The 26,383-nt window shown below is 42.3% G+C and overlaps 1 protein-coding gene across 1 annotated transcript in view; it reads right to left on the bottom strand.

Annotated features, from left to right (window-relative positions):
* The window catches only part of uts2r (urotensin 2 receptor), a 36,020-nt gene that overhangs the window by 8,388 nt on the left and 1,249 nt on the right, over window positions 1-26,383 (bottom strand). The window contains exons 2-3 of the mRNA XM_084002029.1: window positions 25,563-26,278; window positions 24,240-24,618 (exon numbers count right to left, since the gene is read on the bottom strand). Of these exons, the coding sequence (XP_083858155.1) occupies window positions 24,241-24,618; window positions 25,563-26,276 (1,092 nt within the window). The 5' untranslated portion in view covers window positions 26,277-26,278 and the 3' untranslated portion in view covers window position 24,240. The remainder of the gene's footprint in view (window positions 1-24,239; window positions 24,619-25,562; window positions 26,279-26,383) is intronic.

Genomic DNA, 26,383 nt, shown 5'->3' with positions numbered 1-26,383 from the left:
CCAGACCAACCGCTAATAATGACGTTGATATTGTGTGTGTGCCTACATCTGCGTCCGTGTTACCCCGACAGGAACATTTGGCTTTTAATTTACACTCATTAATTCATCGTATCGGCTGTATGAATACTTTATACTAAATAGCGAGTAAATATCTTTAAACTATCTCAATATTACCAGAAACTCATAGAATGTGGCTATAATGTCAATTTCAACTTTATAAATTAGAAATGTGAGCAATATAACATTTTCTCCCTCGAGGTATATCCGGCCCGATGTTTATAACCACAGCAGGAAGCTGGCTGGCTCAGCGGAGGTGTGTGTGTGTGTGTGTGTGTGTGTGTGTGTGTGTGTTAAAGTTTTAACTCTAAAGATTGAAATGGATTTTGGATTCTCCTGGTTGACATTTCATCAGCCTTTCAATGCATTTACATTCTGTAACTATCTTATGTTTGTTCATGATTTCTCACTATTTACTCTGCTAATACAACAGAATTATAAATAACCATTGATTGACTGACAGTTATATTTAAACAATGTGTTTATTGAAGCTAAGCCCCGCCCCTTCAGGTTCACTAACATGGGACCTTATTTTGGAAAAAAGTAAGTACGCCAGTCAACAGGAAGAGGTAAACGATGTTTTGATCCCGTATGAATTGTGGCATGCATAAATCGTAACCTCAAGAAAGTCAGATTTAGTATAACTGTTGAAGTATAAGAAAACACGTAATTAGAAATACACCCAAAAGTCACATAAGTCTCTCTCTCTCTGAAGCTACGATGCTCTTGTGTTTCGTACCGTTATCACAATATCTACCCTCTATCTAACACGTACTGTTACCATGGTAACCACTGGTATAGCCGAATCACCCAGGACTGAAATATAACTTTTTAAAACTCTCTGTAGTTAAGCAAGTGTGTACCAGAATAATCTATCACGATAACTCTGTATATTAATATACAGTATTTACATATCAGTAAAAACTCTAGGAAAGCCTTTTATATCGTTGCATTCCTGCTTTCATGCAATTTAATGAAGACAGATGCAGCGATTTCACTATGCACATATTATCCCTCTGTGAAAACTCAGATGACATCTTTGCACCAAACAAAGATTAAATCACTGCATTATGGTAATTTATAGCCCGCTGCTACCTGGATGAGAGGTCTTGAAAGTGACAGATTACACCATAACCCCAAATAATTGTTTTTTTGATAATTGATATAGCAGTTACACGTGCAGCTGCATGTGCTGGTTGGAGGTCTTCCCATGAGATGGCAAGTCCCTGATGGGTGTTATATATCTATATATCCCATGAGTCTGAACAGCTCCTATAACAGCAGTAAAGATCAGAAGAACCTCTCCACATGCCCGGGTGCTTTTACAGCGGCGAAGGTTTTGTTCTAGAAAACAACAAAGGGAGGGAAGGAAAGGTCGCTGGGAAAAGCTTCCTTTCAAACTGGCATCGAAAGAACCTTGTAATGACGCCTGCGTCACAGCGAGATGGGAAAAGCTCCCGGGATACGTCAAAGCCAGACCCCCTACGTTGCAACAGGGGCAACGCTTTCATCTCATGTCACATCATCAAACTCGGCATGTCAACACACATCTGCATGTATAAACACACATTTTCTGGGTTTTTTTGTGGCTTTTAATAAATGTGTTCCCGAGCAGGGCATAATAATAATATGAGCACTTTCTTCTTCTTCTTATTGTTTGTGTAAAAGCCTTTTTAATCAAAGTCAGAGGTTCCCCTCTCTGAAGGTACGTCTTTGTGATATCGTCCCACATTCCTGAGTAAACTTACATAACCCTTTGTTTGTGTGACGATGTCTTCAGGCATTAACACTCTTTAAACCTGCATTTACTGAATTCTTGGCCATATTTGTGGAGCCTGGGATGAAGGAAACATCTTTCCACTCTCCTTTAAGCTCTGTTTTTGGTCTCCTCCAGTCCTTAAAGGGAAATCCCCTAACTTGTTCACAATGTAGCAAACTTTGTCTGTTTGGAGTTTAATGCAGGGCAGGTAAGTGTAGAGTGGGATTTGTTTCAGAGCGTTAACGTCTGATGGGCTGGTGAGAACGAACCAAAGTGGTAAAGTTGAGGAGCCGTAAATCCCCCAATAAGCAACTAAAAGAGGATATAAAGCTCCAGTGAGCGGAGAGGAGCTTTTCTATTTCATTAAATTGAGCGTTAAGGCTTGATGACGTGCTTCTTTGAGGATCCGGTTTTGTTCAGAGCTGGATTAGCATTGTGATTAGGAAAGCAGCGGTGCATAATTAAAGCTATTTATTGCACTGTAGAAATAATAGAACAGGAAATTATTACTTAGCCCACAAAACATCTTGGACTAAACTAATTTCATGTAAAGAATTACAAGCGTGACATCGTGACACTGCTTTTTAAGATGATTTTTTTGTGTCCTTACCCCCCCACACCTCCATACACCCACATCCCATGAAGTAACACATGCAGGGCTAAACCTGAGATTATCACTTCCCTTAAAAGTCTCGGTTGGATATCAAATTGGAGCTCTTGACCTCTTAACAACCTTGTTCAACAGCAGGGAAACATTTGACCAATCTGCCGGCTGCCTACTGGCCCAGTAACTGGCAACATGGCGTGACTGTACTTATAGCGTCTCAATTAACAGGCGATTTGTCCTTGTTGCTCCTGCAGAATGTGATAAGCCGAACCAGAGGGCCAAGTAACAAGTAGACCAGATCAAAGCAAGCCATGAATATATAGGATCGGCAAACTTTTCCCTTCCTCTTCCTCCACACCTGTTGAACAAGCGTGCTTAAGCTTTCCCATTTGACTTTTGGGAGCTTGGAGGTTGGAGTTTATTGGTTCTCTTTAAACCCCCTCGCTCTCTAATGCACTCGTGTGTGTGTGTGTGTGTGTGTGTTGGTTTCAGGGCTTCCCCTTGGCTATTTGTGTCAAGGTGGAAGAATATGGAATGACCATCTTTATATCCCCGTGTCGCATTTCACTGGACCTAAAGCAAGAATGTGTGGATGAGACTCGCCAGCTCAGTGCAACTGCTTCAAACACCTTGATCTCCTCTTTGGAAAACAACGCAGGCCTAATTCCCAGACATCGCCCTCTGATTAGGTCTGATCAAACTGCTAATGAGACCAACCAATTAGCAAACTGTCTTGATCACAGTTCATTTTCTTTCCCTCGGGGGTCGGGTGATTCTTTGGTCCCGTTTTTGAATGTTTTCCACTAATTCTCTGGGGCGGCAGACTGAGTGAGCTGAGGTTTTAATAGACGAACAAAAGCACTTTATTGAAAGCAGTTTTAGTAACGGGAAGCAGAAGGACCAGATGCAGGAGATAAACAGGTTGTCTATGAAGTCACATTGGCAGTAAGTATGTACTAGAACCACCGTGTGAATCCACTCAGTGAACTCTTGTCTTTGCACAAAGTACATCATCAGCATCGCCGTTAGCTTGGCTTGCTAGCTAGGTCACTTAAAGTGATATTGGTGACAAGAGGTGCCTACGGAGAGCCCAAAGGGAAGAGATACAGGGTTCACGCATTATTCTTACAATGAAAATTGGACTAATACCAATATTGCCGATGTACAATTGTATAATGACAATAAATTGAACCTTGAAACACTCTAGCTTCGTAGTGAGACGCAACTTCTGGACCTGCGGTCTTTCTAATTACGTCTTAAACTTCAACAGTTATACAAAAAAATGCAACTTCACATCTACTTTTAACGGCACCATTTAAACACGTTTCTTGTCATTGAAAATTGTAGGTATTTTAAACAAATGGTATCCCACGGTGGTCCTGTGGAACGGGACTGTGAAATTTTTCATGTAATATGGAGAAAATCCCATTCACATGTAATGATTAACAATAGTAGCATCCAGAGGGGGAGTTAGTCAGCCAGTCTGTTTATTGCCTATTAATTTTGACTGGCTTCATGCTGTAATGGGTTTTGAAAAATTGCCAATTACTGATGAGTCCTTGAGGAACCATCTTTGAACAGTGCTGTCATTCAGAGAGTACTGAATGAACTCTGTTTGAGTAAAGTACTTCCATTATGTTCTATAAGATATCATGCTCTTTACATTATATTATCTATGTGCTTCTTGTAATTCAATAACCAAAGCCAATTCAGCATTTCTATATTCATCACTTCTTGTTTCTGTCAGTAGTTTTACGGCCTCTGATGCCTTAAATGGAACAAAGCTGTCCGGCATTTTAGCATGTTCCATTAGCCGACGCTCTAAAGGTTTAAATGCAGCATGATGTAAGCGGTAGAAACAGGATGCTATGTATATTTCATAGGTCATGCACAGCAGTTAAGAAGAAGAAGAAGTAAAAGAATAACTCAACCGCGGAGATTTCGCTGAAGAGCTTCAACGCTCAAAATGCAGAAAAATTCATCTGCGTATGCAATATTGCTATATGTATGCTAGCGATTAGCATAATGGATAATCTGTATAATTGAATGGGTAAAGACTACTCATCTCTTCTACTCTCTCTTTGTTTTGTAGGAGGGGTTGACGAGGGGGGGATTAGTTGGTCACTAATGCTGGCTTCATAATTATCACCTGCCTCCAAATCAGCTAATAGCTAAATTTGGGGTTTTTCTCCCTATTTAAGTCTTCCCAGGCCAACCACAGTTTGGATTTAATTACCCTTGAGTCTTTTTTTGGTCCTGTTCTGGGTTATCTTTTGGGTCCCATTTCGGACTCTCCTCTTTCCTGAAAATGATTTATGCATGTTGGCTCTGGGTACCTTCCCCACTGGCCTGGTTCAATCCCCAAAATTAAGAAAATCAATACTTGGAAGAGACGTTTACCCTCCTGCAGTAGAGGACATCGGGAAGCATGTAGTCAGAATTTACAGCTTTCTGCAAAAAGAGAAATTATTGTCTTCAATCAACCAAAACACTTTAATGCAAAGTGTGATTATAAAGTCTAGTCCTTTTATACTATGTTGTTTAGCTCGTTTTGTGGTATTTACCTTTCGTCTTGTGCATCCCCTTTAACTGAACAACAAAGTTACATGTGTAGCTGTAAACCCTCACAAATAATTGCATCCACTTGTTGACCCTCATTTGACAGTCTAGAACAGTTTGTAATGAATGTATAATACATACAAGGGCACCTCAAACTGTGGCCCTCAAGCGTCAAGTTTGGCATCAACCATCGACCGAGTCCTTTCATTAATGCTGCGTGCCTCCAACTTGATTGCAGCGAGAAGGAAACAAAAACACGCGCTCCCTGTCATTATTTATCTCTGCACGAGTGTTTCCTCTCTGCTGGCACGTTAATGGGAATTATATAAATAAACTTTAAGTGAATTAAGCAGCAAGCCGCATACGTATGAAACAATGACATTCTTGTCCACTGATGGCATTTCCAATTAAATGTGTTGGTACGTCAAGGTATGTGTGGTGTGTAGCCTGCATGGCCTGCTGTGTTTACAGCAGTGTATCCCCAGTTAAGTGTTTCAACCATTGACTTTGCAAAGCAACATTCTCCTCACTGATGACATTCCAGTTGTGATTAATTTCACGCTCATCATCAGATCGTCACGGAAGGTCGTTTTTACTCAGAGGATGATTCTGCAAATTGGCACAAAAGGCATTAATATGTTTTTTTTTTTTGTAATTTCTTGCACTAAAATGATTCAAAAATGAATTTTTCATTCCTGCTTGACTTGTGGTGTATTTACTTTTTATCAATTTTCTGATTGCCCAGAATAGCATCCCAGATATCAGTGTTCTCCAGAGGAGACACTGTGCTAAAAATATGCACCTTGTCTATTTCTGACCGAGTGGCAGAGTGTCTCCTTCTGCTGGCCTCCACAGTATTTTTATCAACTAAAACAAAAAAACATCTTGGATCCAAGTCGTTCATAAGTTGACTTTTAAATGAACTTCTAGTCTGTGTTTCTATTGTACTTTAATTGTTAAATGTTTAAAAAACTGCACTTTGAAGCACTTTGAATTGCCCCGGTGTATGAAAGTTGCTAAACACGTGAAGTTGCCTTGCCTTTGAGATCCCAGGCCTGAACCCGAGCCGGGTCTCCACCTTCCAGGAAAGCTAACACTGTTGACACGGTCGTGAATGACAGAGCAGGGGATGTGAATGAGCGGTAGAAAAGCTTACTAGCAGTAGAGGTAGTATTTCTACTACTATTACTATTACTCTGCATCGTTGTTGTGACATTGCTTCATATTTCATGGGGACAGTATTCCTGGATTTGTCTTTTTTTTGTTGAGTCCATGGTATTCAAGGTTTGTATTTGAGCCTGACTTTAATGTTTTTTTAAATCCTCTACGCTTTCGAAGTGATCATTCCAAGACATTTCCTTTCGTTCACTCGTCGCCCCGACGGCACATCTGTGTGCATCCTCGGGGAGAGGCGGCGACATGTCATTAACACACCCAGTTAATAAAAGATAACGCCGGCTGCCATTGAACTCAGCGTCTTTTGAAGCGGCTGACGATGTGATGAGATTCGGCAAACAGCACGCCTCTGGCTTTTCAAAGTCCTCCGCTGTCTGATGGCGTTAAAACGAGTCAGAACAGAGGAAGGAGGCGCTGTGATGACTCGGAGGAGCTTCGGGACGCCGGCCGGATCAATACACGGGAACTGTGGACGACCTCGTGCCTTCGACACTTCCTGCAGCGTTGTACAAAGTGTTCCCTTTACTTCCTTTATTCTTTGTACAGTCGGAGCGCGTTGATTCATCCAGACTACAGTAATACCATCAGATAGCGCGTCTCAAGCTGCCGACAGTTGGGAACTCCAAAAGTCTTTTCAAGCCGTCGTGTATCTCCAACTTACGAACAAATCAATAAAGAGGAAGCTAGTGTACTCTGCTTTTATTGAGAAAGAACAAATAAGCAAACTTATTTGCCTGAGAAAAAAAAAAGAAATAATGAGAAGTTGAATATGAGTTCAATTCTATTTCCTCTCGTCTCTGCTGGTGATTTATTGATTCATTATTGGCATCACGATCTCAACTCAATTCCACGTTCCTGGACATTTGATCACATCTCCACTTTCTGGATTTGGCATCTGAACAGAGGAATCTCAGTTCCTGCATTACTTTTTGGAGCTGCCATTAAAAGATAAAAATGCTACTAACTATGGTAGCTTATTTAGAAATGGCAGGTTTGTGGTCTGAAGTGTTTTAGCTCCACCCACTAGTATCATAGTTCAGTTAAAACCTGCAAACTCACTCATTTTCATACTAAATTAGTGCCTTGAATTCAATATTTTTCTCATGCATCTCCTCCTTAGGTTAATTGTTGCAATCAGAGGAGTCGCCCCCTGATGGCCAGCAGAGGTTATGCAAGTTTAAGCCGCCTGGTCTTCAGCTATGAATGGAATCACATTCAATCACATCACAGGATTCCCTTCACCTTTGTAGCTTCTGTGTTTGTATTCAGACTCACCAGCCCAGAACATTACAGTGAGGAGAAGAGGTGGAGGTCCCGGAGAGGTCACAAAGGCCTTAAACGCAACCGTCTCAGGATCTCACGCCGTCCTCCTTTTGATCACAAAAGCGTCTCACCGGTTGAAAAACATCATCAAAAGAGATAAAATATGAATGAATGAAATGGTTTGAAGCTGGTCGACGGAATGAATTGTCCACTTCAAGTGCATCGGGATGAAAGGCTGATACCTTCACGCTGGCAATATTAGTGTGTGTGTGTGTGTGTGTGTGTGTGTGTGTGTGTGTGTGTGTGTGTGTGTGTGTGTGTGTGTGTGTGTGGAAGAAGCATCTGCGTCGTGTTCCTGTTGGTTTGTGTGTTTTGGCTCCGTGTTAAATCTCTGCAGGGAAGCTGGGAAAAGTTCCCATTAAGCAAACTGCAATGTCCGCCCCACCTTCACCCCATGTGATGTGATTGTAATAAGCCATGCATCTGTCCCCCCCACCCACCCACACACCCACACACCCACACACACACACACACACACACACACACACACACACACACACACACACACACACACACACACACACCACCCATCCTCCTCCACCCGTCTCTCTCCAGCTGTGTACTCATCTATCAGTCGTCTTGCATATGCTCCCCACATGCCTACCTGCCTCCATTCACAACTTATTCCGATGGATAATCCAATTAATTTGCCGATCTGAAGACACGCAGGATGTTTATGAGATTTCATAACATCTGGATTGAACAACAACAATGTTTTATTTCCTAAAAAGTTTGCGACGCACACCCAGCGAGTGTGAATCCGCAGCGTCGGGAGTTATTGCTGCGATCAGGCGGCGCCCGTAAAGGCGTTCAATCTCCCGAGGGTTTGAACTCTGAAGGGCTCTGCTGCCTCGGCAGGCCAAGGTGTGCACGGTGTACTTGAAACGTCCTTGTGTTGAACGGTATTCTCTCTCCCTGTCACTCGATGTGTGTGGAGTTTACAAAGTCACAGAAAGTAGATCCAAAGGGAGGAAAATGTACTCAACTAATGAAATGTTGACCAATTTAAAATCTAAGATTGCCTATTAACAGTCATTTCCCGTTAGTGTTCTGGCTCGTTTATGCCTTTCTGTATTTCCCAGCCGGCTGTTTGTCTTGTTTTTTATGAAGTCAGAGTTGTAAACTTCATATTAAGGTATATTAGTCATTAACTAGCAGCTAATTAACATACATATCCATAGTATATTGGCTGTTAATGAGTCATTGTAATATTCTTGTTGTACCCTATAAGGCCCATACTATAAAGCCTATTAAGGTTATAATTAATGTTCTTCAACTGCCTTGCTTGCTACCAATTAGCAGTATTAGGGAGGTTATTGGGGCAAAACTCAGAATAAGGCATTATTAAGCTTTATAATCACTAATTAACAGCCAATATACTTTTAATATGTATGCTCATTAGCTGCTAATGGCTAGTACTTTAATATAAAGTGTTATCAACACTCGGCTGTGGCTCAGTTAAAAATGTCATTTAAACGTGGCAAATAAAAGGTTGTTTGCAGAGAAATAAGCTGCAGCTTCAGAGCTGACATGGTGTTGGTTAAATATGTCTGTGGACTTTAAAGGGAGACCGACTGCTGCTTTCTATTCGCTGGAACTATAAATGATTTCTGTTAGATTGACATTTAAACAATGTAAAACATGACAGCCTTCCTCATGTGAATGTGACTCGGCTGGTGCTCGCGTGGTTTTGTGCCAGAATCCACATCGACGTGATTAAGCTCGAGGCAACATTCTCTCAAATTGGGTTGTTTTTATTTCCATGAGGGAGGCGTATCATGTGATTCAGGCTTATTAGGCTTGTTTTTCCAGGAAGAGAAATTTCACCAATTTGCTCTGTTTTGATTTGTGCTGGAATTGAAGTGACGCATTTTTCAAAAATTGGAGATTTAAATACTCCTGATTGAGATGAGTACATTCCCACCCTCTGGGATATGAAGTCTAAATTGTATAAATTTGTTGTTTTCATATGTTCACCATGGGCTAATGTGAGTGAGATTTAAGCCCAATTTGTGTTTAATAACGTGGCGTGCTGATATTTAATCCCCGACTTTGACGGATGCTTAACATTCAAATATTCAGCATTATTTATCATCTCACCCTGCGGAAGCTCCTTCTCTGCTCCCATTGATCGTTTCGCACATCTTTTTCTGGATTTACTTATTTCATCCGTCACGTCGCCCTTCTCCCTCCGTTACTCCCTCCATCTGTCTCTCAGTCTCCACTTTGCCGGCTAGTTTGTGTGTGAGAGAGTATTTTATGAGGTTAAGAAGGTCCGATGCGAGCGGCGGCGGCGTTGGCGGCGGCCACTCAAACATCATTTGTCTTCCTCTCCAGATCGGCTCAAACTCCATCCATCATCGTTCGGCCTTTTCTGCAGCTTCGCCCTAACGTCGAACGCAGCTGAGAAAGAGGAAACGTCTGTTTGCTCGACATGAAATCTGGATCGCTTCAGGTGTCGGGACATCGAACCCCCGTTGTTCACTTTAAGAGCTGTTTTTCTGCATGTTTTCTGCATGTTTGGCTCATCAACGTCACATGGTGATAATATGTTCATGCTGTTGGTTCCGCTTTCTCCAGAAAAAAGCCCCCCCAAAAGGAAACAAATAAAAATAAAGCAGCTTTAATCCTTTTTTATGACCAAATAGCTTACAAACTAATGAGCTTCACATGTTGCACCATGATGAACTGAAAGCATGGAGTCCTGATGCCGCGGTGTCGTGTCGGGACAGAGAGTGCAGATAACAGCGTTCAGCACACTCTGCATCCGCCAATTAGGCTGCATGTGCTCATTAATGCAAACAGCCCAGAGAGTGACTCGTGTATTAATAAGGCATTTGCTTGAAAAATGCAGGCGGTGCAGAGAAGCAGGGGAATGCGATACGAGCTCCACAATCTTCATTGACTTTGGCACGAGGGGGGATGAGTTCAGGAATAGGAATGGGATTTCGGTAACGATGGAGAGTGCAGGTCTGCTCTCGAGATGAAGGTAGAAAAACAGGGCGAACATTCACCTGCAAGCAAAAACAGAAACTTTTCATCATCAGGTCTGGCCGGAGTTTCCCCCCCGACATCCATGCTGAAAGATTCAGGGGTTTTATCCGAGTGAGCAGAGAGCATTTAGTTGAATGAGATCCTCGCCGTTAGGAGTGAGCTCTCTGCCAGACTCCTTTAAAATATCATGAAGCAGCCCACCTTAAAATGAAGATGACGTGTTTACTGTTTTTAAAAAAGGTCTGCTGTGGATCTCATTCATGCCGATGTGAAGAGATCTTCCTGGATTTAGAAGTTTTGAAAAGTAACTGAAACATATTAAAAGTGTTTCTTTTGATGTTGGCCATGTCTTGTCATTCATAATAACAGACTGTTTACATCATGAACGTTTCATGTTGGAAGTTGTAATTATAGTTTTCAGAAACAATCCTTTGTTTATTCCTATTTAAATGCATCAGTAATCAATAAAAAATGTCTTGTATTTTGTAGCGCCAAACAAATTAATTCCACCTGGGTGATTGGGACACATAATGTAATCATTGCAAAGTGATTCCTGATGCATTTAAATCGCAATAAACAGAGGATTGTGTCTGAAAATGGAATACCTAAATATTTAACTTCATGGCCACGTTGGAGGACAAGTTATTCAATCCAGAAAACGTATTTAAAATACATTCATATATCATTATATATTAGGAATGCCAACGCATTGATTAACACTAATGAGATGCAAATTGCTAAATAAATCCTCATGCCACATGGAAGGTGTGCTGTTGGGACCGAGGACTTGGCCGGCGGCTGAAACAAACATCCCCGAGCTGCAGAACGCCGCGCTGATGAAGGTGTGAAAGGAATGATAAGCGTCGGGCCGACGGGGACGCCACAAGTATTCAACAACAACATCGGTACAAAGGTGATGTGCAGAGAAGTCGTCCGACTCCCGGGTTTCACTTTAGTGGGAAAAGACTTGAATGTTTAATTTGACTTCAGCGGCGCGGCGACGACCGGAGAAGCTTAAGTTTAGGGACTAAAGAGACGACTGAGAAACAGAAAGGACGTGAAGTTGAAGAGTTTTATGTGAGCAGCCGTTGGTTGAAGTGTAGAAAAATCTATCAAAAAGTCACGGAAAAAATTCATTTAAGGGGGAAATGAATAAAGTACTTTAAATTAATTTAAAAAATTGTACTTTGTTGAAGAGTATATGCATTTCACTTTGGTGAATTTGTAGAATGAGCTGAATTTGGGGGTTTCATCATTTTACATATTGAGTTTGGGATCGTGTTCAGCACCATTTATTAGTGTTTTGCTTGTGGAGATTTTATTCCTCTTATACCACATTCACAGCGTTTTATTGAGGCGAGAGCAATCATTGTAATATATGTTCCTATAATTGCTTTATTCTATGGAGACGTGAAGATGATAGTCTGGATTCACTCAAACATATATAGTTAGTTTTCCATTTTCACTCTCCAATACACTTATTACAATGTAGCCATTTACATTTTCTATTTTAGGTTTTCAATTTCACACCGCGTTGAAATGGAACTTTCATTACCTGCTCCAATCTAAGTCCTTTTCTTTTCTCCTCATTCAGCCACTATGAACTAATTCTAATAAGAAACGCCCCTCGGCGAAATCGTTCCTGCGTTTGCTTTTTAATACGGAGACTTCAGTTTTGTCCAGATTCAACAGTTGTGGAACACCCGGATGTTGGCTTTATAATTAGTCAGCATGACGGCGTATTAGGGCCATTGTAGGTAAGGAGATGCGATAACTTCCATCATGTGATCAGAAGCTATGCGTCCCACTGGCTAGCTTATATCGTGAATTGGCTTTGAGCAAATACAAATATTATACAAATAATGTGTTTTTCAATGTTGGAATGCAATCTATTAGCAATTAATGGAAAAGTTTCACCAACACTTGGAACTGTGTTATTTCGGTCGATACGTACCGATGCCCGAACCTTATCCTAACGAGGTGTATTTGTTAGCGGTGGAAGGTACTTTAACTGTGAATAATATGGACTCCTTCCAGAAAGTGTGTGTACACACATTGAGAGTGCATTCATTAAAAGCAGCAGCATCTCATTAAGCCTCTAAGTACATCTCTTAAATCTAAATGAGGAGAATGGAAATGTTTTACCCTCAGTGTGTAATGTTGGATGTTTTCCAACTCATGGATCGTCTCGATCCTTTTGTTTGCCGACTAAAGGTGACGAGGCAAGGGCGTCGCTATATTTGTTTCCCGTCTGCGGGGCTCAAACAAATCATTACCTGGAACTTTGCAGCGTTATTCAAACTGTCGTAGGTAGCAGGACGATGTGAGGGAGGTGAATAAGGGAGGGCTGAAGGTGGAGATGAAGCATGGGGGCAAAAAAAAGACTAAAACGGGATCAAATACTAAAAGAATTCAATCATTATCGCATTAACACGTCTTTCATTGCTGTTTATAATGAAAGCCAGAAAGTTGCTTTGACAAATGCACCAGTAAAGAATGCAAATCAAATCAAGATCTGAGTGAGTTCGGAGACTTTGAAGTGGACTGGCTTCGAGACTGTGGGGGGACCACAGACCCTTTATAGAGGGGTCTTTTTTTGTACATTTAGAAGTTAGATCCATCAATTTTTTTGCACTTTGAGAGCAAAACTAAGAGTCGAGATCAATGAAGAAATAAAACGGGTCCACATTCAAGACAGGTCAAAAGTACTGACGTCACACTCAGACGCATCGACCGAAATGAGCTTTTCATTTCAACCTTCAAGTCCAAAAACAGGAACGACCATTCTTTTTGTCTTTCTTCGATTTAAAACCGTTTGTGTGTCGACATCATTCTGTACAATAAAGCATGTGGGCTTCATGGTGCATTCAGGTGCACCTCACAAACTGAGCAACTTGTTGCTGTAAAGCACACTCCCACCAATAAGTTCTCTCAGACGTTTTCTCAGAACATTTTGTTCCCAATTGACTGTTGCAATAAGTTATTGTTATTACATATTAAATAAATAATGTACCACAAAATTATGCTTGATACCAAGGAGCTTCTCCTTGAAGAGGAATTTAAAATAACCCGTTGTCGGGACAACCAGTAATCTGTTTAACAAAACAAGACTCCATCGTCAATGACAATGACATAACTATACTGCTTTTTTTTTAAAAATCACAAATTAAATTGTTTTCAGACACAAAACAAGTTTCCTGCATAAAAAAAAAGTAAGCTTCTTCTTGAATTCGAACTCATGCCCGAGAATATGAATTGTCTTTTTTCCTTTTTTCCTGTGTAATTGGCATCGTGAGCTGCCTGGTTGGTTTACATTGCAGGCTCCTCTGTGGGCAAACATCCAGACATGCTATTGATCGGAACACAGCTTTGTATCACCGCTAGATGACGGTGATTTATTGCCCCAGATAACATCCCACCTCCGAAGCCCTCAGCACACAGCCGCACGCACACAAGCACCCAAACATTTGGTTTACTGTAATAGAAGATCTATTTGGTTCCCATGGATACCAGTCCAAGCATCCACCGCTGATGAGGACAGCTGCTTTCATATCCCCATTCAACCCGCCCTTCAGAGGATGGATTTTTCTTTGTTTGGACGCGAGACGGAAGGAAACAAGATGGACTCGGAAACCTCGAGAGATAGAGAGCGATGGAAACCAGACGGAGAAACCGGTCAACGTGATTCAGAGATTGTGATGGGGGGCACTTTGTCTGAGGACGGCTTAAATAATGCATCCTCCTCATTGAGAGTCATGATTCAAGGTGATCCTGCAGCCAGCAAACGTCTGAAAACCCTGCCTCAGGTCCAAACCTCAAGTCTTAACCTCAGGTCCTCACCTCGCATCAGGTCCTAATCCCCCCACATCAAGTCCTAACCCCGCCTCAGGTCCTAACCTCAGGTCTTAACCTCAGGTCCTCACCTCGCATCAGGTCCTAATCCCCCCACATCAAGTCCTAACCCCGCCTCAGGTCCTAACCTCAGGTCTTAACCTCAGGTCCTCACCTCGCATCAGGTCCTAACCTCAGGTCCTCACCTCGCATCAGGTCCTAATCCCCCCACATCAAGTCCTAACCCCGCCTCAGGTCCTAACCTCAGGTCTTAACCTCAGGTCCTCACCTCAGGTCCTCACCTCGCATCAGGTCCTAACCCCCCCACATCAAGTCCTAACCCCGCCTCAGGTCCTAACCTCAGGTCCAAACCCCACCTCAGCTCCTAATCCTGCATTAGGTCCTAACCCTGCATCAGGTCCAAACCTCAGGTCCTCACATCACATCAGGTCCAAACCTCAGGTCCTCACCTCGCATCACCTCGCAGGTCCTAACCCCCCCACATCAGGTCCAAACCTCAGGTCCTAACCCCCCATCAGGTCCTAACCCTGCATCAGGTCTTACCTCAGGTCTTACCCCCCCTCAGGTCTGAAGAAATTAATTTTTCACAATTCTTTAAGTTAGGAAGAATGAATATTTACCTTGAATTGTAATCGATTACATCATTAATCAATCATTAATTTATCTACATTTCTTGCTGAAGACATTCCAAATGTGTTGATATTTGTTTTTAAATTTGTTAGGAATACCTTCAAGTGATGATTTCATTATTTTAATAGCAGAAGTTCTGCATATATTCATAAACTTTTCAATCATTCTGTAAAATCAAGGTTCTTCCTCCAAATCTTTCAAGGCTGAAAGTGAAACGGCTGACATCAGCATGTGTTTGATGCACCTTCAGGTAACGAGCGGTTCTGATTCCATTACGTCGTAATACTCTTAGCCTGTTGTGCATAAAAGCCTCAGGGTTTGTTTGGTTGCGACCGCTTCTTTTGTTCTCTACGTTCACCTGTCGCGCTAAAAGCATTTGTTTGGATGATCAAACCCGAGATACCCGGAGATACGGGCGAACAAAGCACGCACGTTGTTCTATAATTGATTTACTTTCAGCCCTTTTATTTGTAATATCGCCTTTTAAATCTGCAGAGTGGGAATCATTCATCCCTCGTCCTGTGCCACATGAGAAATGTGTGAGACCTTTATTTTGATCTTTTAAAGGGACCCTGTTTACCGACGGGTATCTGTGGAAACATCTAGGGGTTGAATAGGCAATCAGTTTGTGGATATTGTGTTATATGTTGCGTAGCTGTTTAAACATGGATGATGTGTGAATGTAAAGGCTTTCTTTTGCTTTTTGACACTTCATCAGTTCTGCATGCTCACTCCATTTATTATTCACTTGTTTTGTCTAAGTATTTAATGAGTCCTTCCCCAGTTGCCAGACATTGTGTGTTCTGGACCAGACCATTCAGTAAACTGTGTTTCCACAATCAGTCTTCTGTTTTTATCCAACTATCATAGTTGTTGCTGTTGCCCTTTCATAGATGGAGATTTAAACCAAGTGAATACACATTATTTTTCTTGTTTATCGGCAAACCAACACACTGATTGTTAGGATGAATGGGTTTGTCCTGTTTCTTATCTGGAGGTGACGTCAGACTCGACATCTGCCATGTTCACCACGTATGATCATGAATATAGGAAAAAAGCACCATTATCCCCCAAATAATGTTGTATGTCAGATGCCAGATAAAGCAGATGTTGGCATGTTTAGAAAACCTACTGCACATTTATACTTTTCATAACTAGAATACATTTTTTGGTCGAGGCTCCCTGAGTGTAATGGGTGTTGATGAGATCTGCTAGAACCCCAGAAATGTTGGCCGTTGCCCCGAGAGGCTAAACCCTGGACGATGGATTCCTTGATTGCGTTTGGGCCGGATTGCATTCTGCCTCGTTATCTCCACCACACAGACTGTTTACCTGCGTCCAACCAATGCTCCAACGTGATTGGTCAGCCACTTAAGACTACAAATGAAACCAGAATCCTTCAAGAACCAAAATATTTCCCGTTGCTGAACGGATTCTGCATTCTTCTGCAGATCAATGACGTTTGAATATTGATATTTCCTCTCACTCTCATATCAAGTGACTTCTTTCACAATTATTGCTCAGTTGCTTGGTTGTTTTTCTTTCTTTTTTTATGGTTGTGTGATTGAAATGTATTTCGGGACGTGTATGACACAAAGCTGGGAAGTTGCCAAAAGCTTCTTTCCACCGCTTCAGACACTGAATATGCAAATACATCAGCAGGCTAAATGTATAGTTTTCAGCAGGATTTTGGGAATGTAAGTTAGCAAGTAGGTGAGAATGGACCAATGCTATGGTTTTGATGGACACAAACTGGACTGAGTGGATACACACTTTGGGTCTTTGAGTCACCTGGTGTTAAAGACGACCTACTCTGCTTGTTTACACGGTTTAATGCTCTAAAATGCTTTATTTCTCCCCATCCTGCTGCAGCAGCTCTGATTGGTCAGCTGGCCCCACTTCTGTTGTGATTGGTCAACATGCTTAGTGTTTATCAGAAATGTCTCACCCCCTAACCATAACCGGATTACAGCTCCAGCTCCACAGGCTTCCTGGGCAACCGGCGCGCGGGGGGGCAGATATTATGCTAATTTGACTTCACAGAAGATTCCAACTGAGGCTGCTGAAGCAGTTCAGGATTTCTGACACTCCGGATGCATTTTACAGGCACAGAAAACGCTATAAATACAGTTGAGGAAGGGGGAAAAGAAGAGGATAACAGGTATTTCACTGTTGAATCCGTCAACCAGCCATCTGATGACCAAAATGGCTGTTAAGGATGTTTTCCTGGCGTCCTGTGTGCTACTCCCGGCCAATCAATCGTTTTCAGTTGTTTTAAAAGCTATATAAGTCATTTTACAAGGTCAGCATCTATCCCAGGACGCCGGGCCGAAAACATGAAAAATGGATGGCTCTGCAGTTCCATTTACTGCACTTATGAGGCCCGACAATAATTCACATTGATCGACACCGCTGCAACGAGAACCTTCACAGTTCAACAAACAAGATTTTGTTTATGGGGAGCAAGAGAAAGAGAGAGAGAGTGGAGGAAGGAAAATATGTTCAAAATGGTAAATTTCTGTCACGGTTCTTTGCATCCGAGCATTTTCTAACAGCTTCCTGTTTTTCTGAAATCCACAAACATTTCCATTATGAGGACGGGACAGGACAGGAGCACAATAGGGAAAAAAACAGGATTCAGAGGCGTTCCATACACTTACAGGGAAGCCAAATATAAGTTTTGTTCAGGGTCAGAGGATAAGTGTTCAACACACACAGCTGGTCCCGGGTCAGTCAGGTCGCTCAACACACACACGGATCAATACTTTCACACAATCCTAATCCATATTCTCTCTGGATTCATCACTCAAAAGTCCGTCTGCCTCACAGCCTCACTCTTCAGATTCCATCTATTTTCTTGTCTTCTCTCTGGATCTATTTTTTGCCTCCTCCGCTCCTCTTACATCGTTCATTTTCCCCGATGCAGCAGAGCAGAGCTCACCTGTCCTCATCTTTCCATAAAAAATGGATTCCACACTCTATCTCCCCTCGCCTCACCCCTTATCTCCCCTCCACTCTGCCTCAGTGCAAAACCCAGAAGCTCCAAATCTCGTTGAGGCGAACCTCGAACGACTTAAGTGTCTGAGGGCATGTCGACGTTTTTGCATGCGAAGTGAGACCCGGAGCTTACGCTTCTAAAGAAACGCTCCGCTATCGCTGCAGCCACCGAGTCCCAGAGCCTTCTGTTCTTCTCAGAGACGAGCCAGCAGCTACTAGAGAGGGCTGATAGCTTTGTTGCCATGCTGTTGGGTTCCCATGCCGTTACACTGCAAGTTTCTTCTGGGGTTCAGTTGTACGCCGTCTTATCCACATGACAAGTTACCAAGGCGAGATATTAAACTGCCTAAAGAGGACAACTGGGATCCAGAGAGGCATGGAAAAAAAACTGCCATCCTGGAACTTAAAGTCGACCTGGAACGGCGTTTCAAGGGTATCTACCTTCCTTCTGTATGATGTATTTCGTAGTAAAACAGGAAAGACAGGTACATGACATCGTCCTCTCCTGGGAACCAAAGTTTCAGATTGATTGATGGATGGGTGTCATGGTAGTATTGGTTGGTACTAGCTGAGGTAGAAGTAGCTACAGATACTTGTGTTCAAAAAGACTCTTGGAAAAGTATTGATTCAACTTGTTTTGTGAGTAGTACAGGCTCTGAAATAGACTATAAAGTATAAAGTATCTATGAAGGACATTTCTACTGCATAACTGAGTCTCTCATCGTATTAAAAATGCATTTAAAAAAATGATAATTCCCCTCAAATGCAATAAAACTAAAGTAACAAACCTGTTTTTGTAAATGTGAGGAGTAGAAAGTACAGATATTCCAGATGAAAGTAAAAAGTTAAATAGTGAAGTAAAAGTACCTGCACAATACAGTAACCATGTATTTGTGACTTCTGACCTCTCTTGACATGTTGCCTCATTTAAACGTGAAAAGTGGCTCCAAACTTTTAAATACTTGCAAACTGAAGTACTCAGAGTCAAAAAAAAACTCTCAAATCTCCCAAATCTGTCACGAGTTCTCCCCGGCTGGAGTTCCTGTCTGCTCAGCCTACTTCACCGAACCCTTCACAAACTGTCAGTCATCCCAACTGTGTGAGTTTCCTGACTGGAATCTGGGAAATAAATAAAAACATGACGCATGAACTCAAGTAAGTGATGAAATTGACATGTCTTTATCCTTCGTCCCAGAGGGGAGAAAAATAAAATATGTAATACATTATTTATGTGCATGAAATCATGGGAGAAGTCCATGCTTCATCAGCTGGAGACGTTTCTAAACGAGGGCTGGAACATTAGCGTGAACTGCTAAAACAGGGAGGCACTCGATCAATCCATATAATCTCACGGAGCAGCAGTGAGTCAGAGCGCCTATTGATCAGGCTGGGGACTTAACCAGACATCTCACCGTTACAGGCAGAGCCTCCCTATCACCTTTGATGAGAAGACAACAAGCCATTCCCAAAATGAGCCGCAGAGTCAATGCAATCAGCTTTTATATACAAGTACATATACGAACGGCCGGGAGATCAATAGTCCTTTCACCATCACGAGTGCCAGACTGAGTTAGTTTCTGGGATGACCTTCACAGAGGTCAGTCCATCTCCTTTGGCAGCTGACGTGGACGCTCTACATGTGGAGGAAGAAAAGGCTAGAAGATGATAACCAAGTGAATGAGTCGTGTGATGGAGGAGACTAAAGCGTGGGATTAAAAGCTAATTAAAGATGTTGCCTCACCGTTTCCACTCTAAAAGAGGCCGATCGTTTCATCTTCATGGCCGGATTTATCAACAGTTGTACAGAATGCAACGAGCATGTAAAGAAAAATGTGATTTCAGGCTTGAAATATGAATCCAACTTGTGTTTTTTGACACATTTCAGACCCACATATGCTATTAAACCTGTTTTAATTAAAGATGTAATCCTTGAATCCATGAATGTGTGATCCTTCAATTCGTCTTGGCCGTTAACGTTTTTTGTTGAAAGCTTTGCTTCTCCACTTTCATTTCCTCTCTTCCGATTGCCCACAGGCATCGACGGGTTATTTTCCCGGGAGAATAAAACATTTGTTTCCATAAAAAAACCCACTTGAAGACGCCACTTTGAATGTAGTGAAGTGTGTTAACGAGTACGTATAAGTGGGTTTTATTCCAGCAGCTTTGTTTAGCTTCTTTTGAATTATTCAGCCACAGCCAACGCAGAGAAGTGTGAGTCAAAAATATTTTCTTTTATTAAAAGTTCCACTTGCGCTGCTGACTCATTTCCTCACGTCGTCTGGGAGGGAAATGTGTGATATGATACTGTGTTTTGTGGAAACAGGGTCATCTTTAATCATAAAGGCGGAGACTTGTGAGTGTTTATCCCTGCGTCGCCATGAACACTCTAAATAATGATAGCGGTTGCTGTTTCTTGTTTCTGTTTGGCAGAAGCAGTCGGAGGCGTCCGCCCTTGGGAAGCTGAGGAGGACGACTGCAGTCAGAACATCGTCAGCGTCACAGAGGTCGGCCACCTACCTGACCTCTGGACCTCTGTGTGTTCGGTGACCCGGCGGTGGACGATGAGGGACGTTTAAACAGGTGTGTGTGTGTGTGTGTGTGTGTGTGTGTGTGTAGAGGTCTGAGGGCTGCAGCAGTGAGAAAAAACCTGCAGCTTGTATGTTTTGCAGAAAAACATATTTGCACTTTATTTCCTTTACATCTCATCCCCTCATACTCGCTGTAGACGAGCAGTTTCATAAAGTACATATATATCTACGTTTACAATTATTGGCCTTAAATTAAGCAGGTTTTTTTTAATCAAACCATTTTCATTCCCTAGAGCAAATTATTTAAATTAGATGAGATGAATACTGTGAATGTGAAGACATGTCTTTGGTTATAAGGACTTTTCATACCACATTTCTTAGTTATTGTACAGGATGAAGGACAGGATTTAATGGTAAATTGATGAACCTGAGAGATTCATGTAATCGTATATTCTCTATTCAATCCTCTGTTTATTCCTATTTAAATGCATAAGTAATCACCAGCAGCAATGATTTACATTATGTGTCTCACAATGGAATGAATTCATGCGTAACATTTGTTTTGGCCATAAAAGACAAATTATTCCAACTTTACAGGCGACCCTGCATCAACAATAACATATTACCTTTTGATTATAAATCCTGCTCTGTATTTTTAACGTTCATCACATGTAATTTTGTGGAAAGTTTAGTTTCCGGATCAGTCTGGAAACTGCTGCCAGTGCGTTTCCTGTTATATAAAAAAAAATGTTCTTACACTCAGAGCCCAGGCGAAGGATTTCATCCAGACACTGTTCTTATAAGACTTTATTTTGTAGATAATTGATGCCTTCAACAAGAAGGCATATTTCAAGGCAATCTCAGAGTGTTTGGGGAATACTCCTCCATTAAATGTATGAAATAATTCAACCCGTTGAAGGGTGGATGCCATGCTGGAGTGCTGAATATCAAACCACAGCCTGATAAAACCTTTCAACAGAGACTGTAAAGAAACATTTTCCTCCGCTGGCTGCTTCCTATAGCGATCAGCATGCATCAGGAGTTTAAGCCTGCCAGGCAACTGAGTTTAACATGCAACTTTTTATTGAGGAAACATTTACGGGTCAGAATTTGGCACCAAGTCATATTAGCCAGCATTCATGCATTGTCATAAATCCACTCGGGGCAATAAAAGACGTATGGAAAGTACAAAAAATTAAATAATTCTGGGAAGAAGTACATTAAAAGTAAAATATCTGTCTACTACGACACATTTATTCCAAAAGTTGCCATGGTTACTTCTAAGAGAGTGTGTTTGCAACATGGAGGGGGGTATTAGTGGAAAATGAGTGGAATATTCATTTTTATTACCCATGTCAACATCTTAGTGGAATATTCGGGGGAAAACTGAATATATTGTGCATATAAGCGTCGTCGTCGAAGCGGATTAGCAGCGGCTAACGTTAGCAAGTCACCAAACCCATGGCGGTAACAGGAGGTGCATTTCTAATTAGCGGGAGTCGAGTTTCTCCTCTGTTTCCAGATGGCGACCGCCTCCCTTCCCACCTGCTTCAGCAAAACTAACACATCCAGTCTGTGAAGTGAACAAAAAACTAATATCAGACCTTCATCCACTTTCCATCGAGAGCAGAACCAGGAACTGTGATTTAATTATTACTGAATGTAGAATTATAATCTCGTTGCTGAATAACGGGGAGAGTGATGGAGTAATGCGGTGCATGTGTGCGTGGCTCACACCACAAATATGGAGGCATTTTCTTCACCCTTGTGAATTACGGCCGGTGTCACTCAGCACATTGTATTCCAAGGCAGAGTGGTAATATATGACTCACTGCTGCTCGGTCTCTGCAGGCTGCCTGGACACACAGTCATAAAGGGTAAAGCGTTATTAGCTGAGTGCAAAGTTAGAAATGGGATTGTAAATATTGGACCCCCCTCCCCCATGAATTGGAATCAAAACTGATATTATTGTAGAAGATAAAATCATTTATTGGAAACATTATGAGACACTCAGCTATAATCTAATCCAGAGTCATTTTAGTTAATTATCATGGCATCATCTGCAAAAGAACAAACAAAAATAAAAGAAGAATCTGTCTGCTGGATGACATAAAAATGTCTGAGTAACTAAACTCTCTTAGTTGCAACAAAAACGCCCAAAGTGCGTCAAGAAAAACGGGCGTGTGGTCAAATCGGGCCAGCGAATGTGGATTCCTTTCGTCTGCCGTTGTCCATCCCACTGCTCACGTAGAAAGCGGGGCAAGAGTGGCCAAACAGTCGAGAATATAAATTGGGAAAGGCGACGAGCTGCACAAGGCTTTTGCAGGAGACACGTTTCGGCTTGATTGACCCCTTAAGTGTCATCTCGGAGACGAGCGTGTCCCTCTGTGTGTGTGGTTGTGCTTCCCTCTCTGTTCCCCTCCGCTGCACTATGACTCAGTCCTCCAGCTGCCTCCCAGACCGACATCTAAAACCCATTTTACTGTGGCTGAAGGACACATACATAAATACACGCACTATATTTCCGTATTGCAACAAGGTGGGCATTCGTCAACGTTAAAAAAACAAACGTGATCAAACTTGATACAAATTCCACTCTGGAGCTTATGCTTGACTAGAGCGCCAAATTATTAAAAATGAATGGAAAAAAAAGGAAATCTTGAGGAGAAGGCTCCTTGAGGTGAATGGAAAAAATTATTAAGGACAATATTTCAGTCATAAAGTCACTTTATGGCTTTCCTGAGTCGATAGAAAGCCCATGGCATAAAACGCAGCATAATTGAGAGATAAAGTCAAGCTATAACTTTTGATTGACACATTATGAAATCACTGCAGTTTAATATACTTTATGTGCTGTAGCTTCATTTATGAGCATGGAAGTTCACTATTTATTTTTAGTTTAGTGTCTGCAACAAACAATGTTCTCACCAATTTGTCTTTGCAATTTAAATTGTGAATTATTACAGAGGCTTTTAAGAAGAATTGAGGAAATTGCTTTTTATGTAAATACCTGCTATGTTGGTCTTTTAATAACAGAAATAAAGACACAGCACATTTTCACAACATAAAATATGCATATTAGTTTTTCTCTTCAATAACTGTCTTTTGCTGAAATGTAAATATGATCAGCATGCAGAAAAAAACATAACCTGACAAAGCTGACTCAAGATTTTGGTGTTTGGCCATTCACAACCAATCCTGATGAACTACAGCTGAGGGGAGTTTAAATCGTGACTTGGTTTAAAAACATGAATTGTTCCGCCAGAAGGTCCACCTACTAGTCCACTTCAGATCTCATGACTCCTGTATCTTATTCATATCAAATAAGATATGGATTTGTTTCACCCCCTCGAGGAATTCTCAGAAAACATCGGCATAAAGGAATTAGGAACAGAATGACTCTGCTGTCCTGAAGCTTTAGGAATCTCCATGCAATCGAATATGTATTGTTGCCGAAACAAGTTTCACCAGCTCACCCAGTTCCATAAATAAACATCAAGATGCACCACTTGTCCAATATGGACACGTTGACGCGGTGTACCAGAAAGCAGACATATTTTCAGAGGGCCAAAACATCAATTCCATCTGTGATTACAAAACCCGTCTGAAGCCTTTGCTCAGAAAAGGTAATAATAACTCTCCAACAAAGCCGCCAGGTTTTAAAGCATCCACCGGCCTTCAGGCTGTTCATGCACACATATGGAAAACTGCTGCATGTTCTAAGCTGTGTTCAGGGAGAGGACATCTGCACTCCTACCTTACAAGCTGCTGTTGTGCGCTCGCAGCGAGGCCGTGTGCGTGAGCATGAAGCTCTCCGTGCACTGCTGGCTGCTGGAGGACGGCGACCTGCGTGGCGAACGCTGGAAGCGGCGACTCCTGTTGAAGTAGCTTCCGGCCGACCAGGAGCGCTTGTGCTTCCTCAGGTACTCCTTGTAGTTCTTGGTGAGCAGCGTGTACAGGAAGGGGTTGATGCAGCTGTTGGAGTACGTCAGACACGTGGTCAGGTAGTTGATGTTGCGCTTGGCTTTGGTGGACAGGGGCAGCGACGGCTGGAACTGACCCAGGAGCTGCCAGATCCAGAAGGGCAGGAAGCAGGCCCAGAAGAGGAGCACGATGGTGAAGATCAGGTACAACACCTAAAACCCACATCGGAGACGAACAATTTGTGAAAATAACCAATGAATTATTAGATCGACAGTTTACATAGTGTCGAACAACTGTGGTTTTGTCTTTTTGAGAGATTTAGGCTCCAATAAAGCAGATAACACAGCTCACTATAAAAATGGCAACGTATAGAGATCAGTAATATGAAAGATTGCTTATCGCACTTCCACACAGCACCGGCAGGGACAGAGAACAGACGATTAATTATTCCTGTGGTAGCAGCACTTTTAAAAGTTGCATTCTCTCCTGCTCCGAGGTATAAAGTAAATCCTGTGAACCATCTTTAATATGCAACTGGATGGCAGTATTTGACTTGAGTACTTCATATTCAGAACATGAACATTTTATATGGAGCAAAAAACTGAATATTTGTATTCGTCGTCACTGTTGAAACACACTGATCTGATAAAAGCAACCCATCTGAAGCCCAGCTAGGAGGCCATTTGGAACAGATTTCTGTCTCAATGTGAGCACATGAGGAGATGGAAAATAGTGAAACTGCAGCTGCAGGGAGAAGATTGATAAATAAGTAGGGAGCCGAATGGATGCTGCTACACTAATGCAATCCAAATCATATGTATCCTTTATGATGACAATGTTGTTGTTATAGGCCTACCGTTGCCCAAACAGAATTTGTTGTGATTATCCGGCGCTACTCGATGGGTCCACATGGATCCACATGGATCCATCTCCAGCTGAGTTGCTGACTTTACAGATTCGAAAAAATCGGATTTTAAATCACACCTTAACCAAGTTTTTTTTACCCCAAACGTGAACTTTCCGTTACCCTGACGAAGTACCTCAACACAATCTTAGAGGTTCACGGATCAGAAAACGGATCAGACATATATGTCTGAACACAATCATGCAAATATTGAGCAGTAGAGCCGAACACACTACCTTGTGATGTACTGACCTTTTGATTGGGAAGTTTGTTGGTCTGTTTGAAGGTCTCCGTCTGTGAAACCCAATAAGTGCGTGCCAGCTGGATGTAGAGATAGCCAATGATCAGTCCGGGGGCGACAATGCTAGTGCAAAACAGGAAGGAGATGTAAACCTTGTAGGAGAGCGGCGACAACGTGGGCTGACACATCACTTTGGTGCCCACCGTCGTCAGCTGGATGCTCACGATCATCGGCAGCGTGAGGATGAGCGACGCGGCCCAGACCAGCAGGGCGATGGCCTTCCGGTAGCTCTTCGACCGCTTGACCGTGTCGAATGGCTTGAGAACGGCGAAGTAGCGCTCCGTGCTCATGATTGTCAACGTGAAGATGCTGGCGTGCATGGTCAGGAAGTCCATGCTGATCAGGATCCGACACCCAATGTCCCCAAAGTACCATCCCTTTAAGAAGTGCGTGCAGACCACGAAGGGTATGGTGAGAAGATACAGCAGATCCGCCAATGCTAGGTTTATGATGTAGATGTACATGGAGGCCGCGGTCCTCATGGAGTGGCACATGACCACCAGGGTGTAGATGTTCCCCAAGACCCCGACCAGGCACATGATGGAGAGGATGGTGCCGATGGTGAAGGTGGCGGCCGTGTCTTCGTGCCCATTCAGGGGGCTTTCGGTAGCATTGGCGCCCCTTTCCACGAGGTCTCCCACCGGCTCCATGGACACTGTCGTCATATCTGGTGAGTAGGAACAGAACTTTAAGGGGAGACTGTGGCAGCTGGACAGAAAAATGACATTAAGTAATGTCTTCTGGCCTGGACTGGTCTTTGGACTACTCTTCC

The sequence above is a fragment of the Eutrigla gurnardus genome, assembly GCF_963514095.1.
Source record: "Eutrigla gurnardus genome assembly, chromosome: 22".
Taxonomy (NCBI): Eukaryota; Metazoa; Chordata; class Actinopteri; order Perciformes; family Triglidae; genus Eutrigla; species Eutrigla gurnardus.
This window is presented reverse-complemented; position numbering and strand designations above follow the sequence as displayed.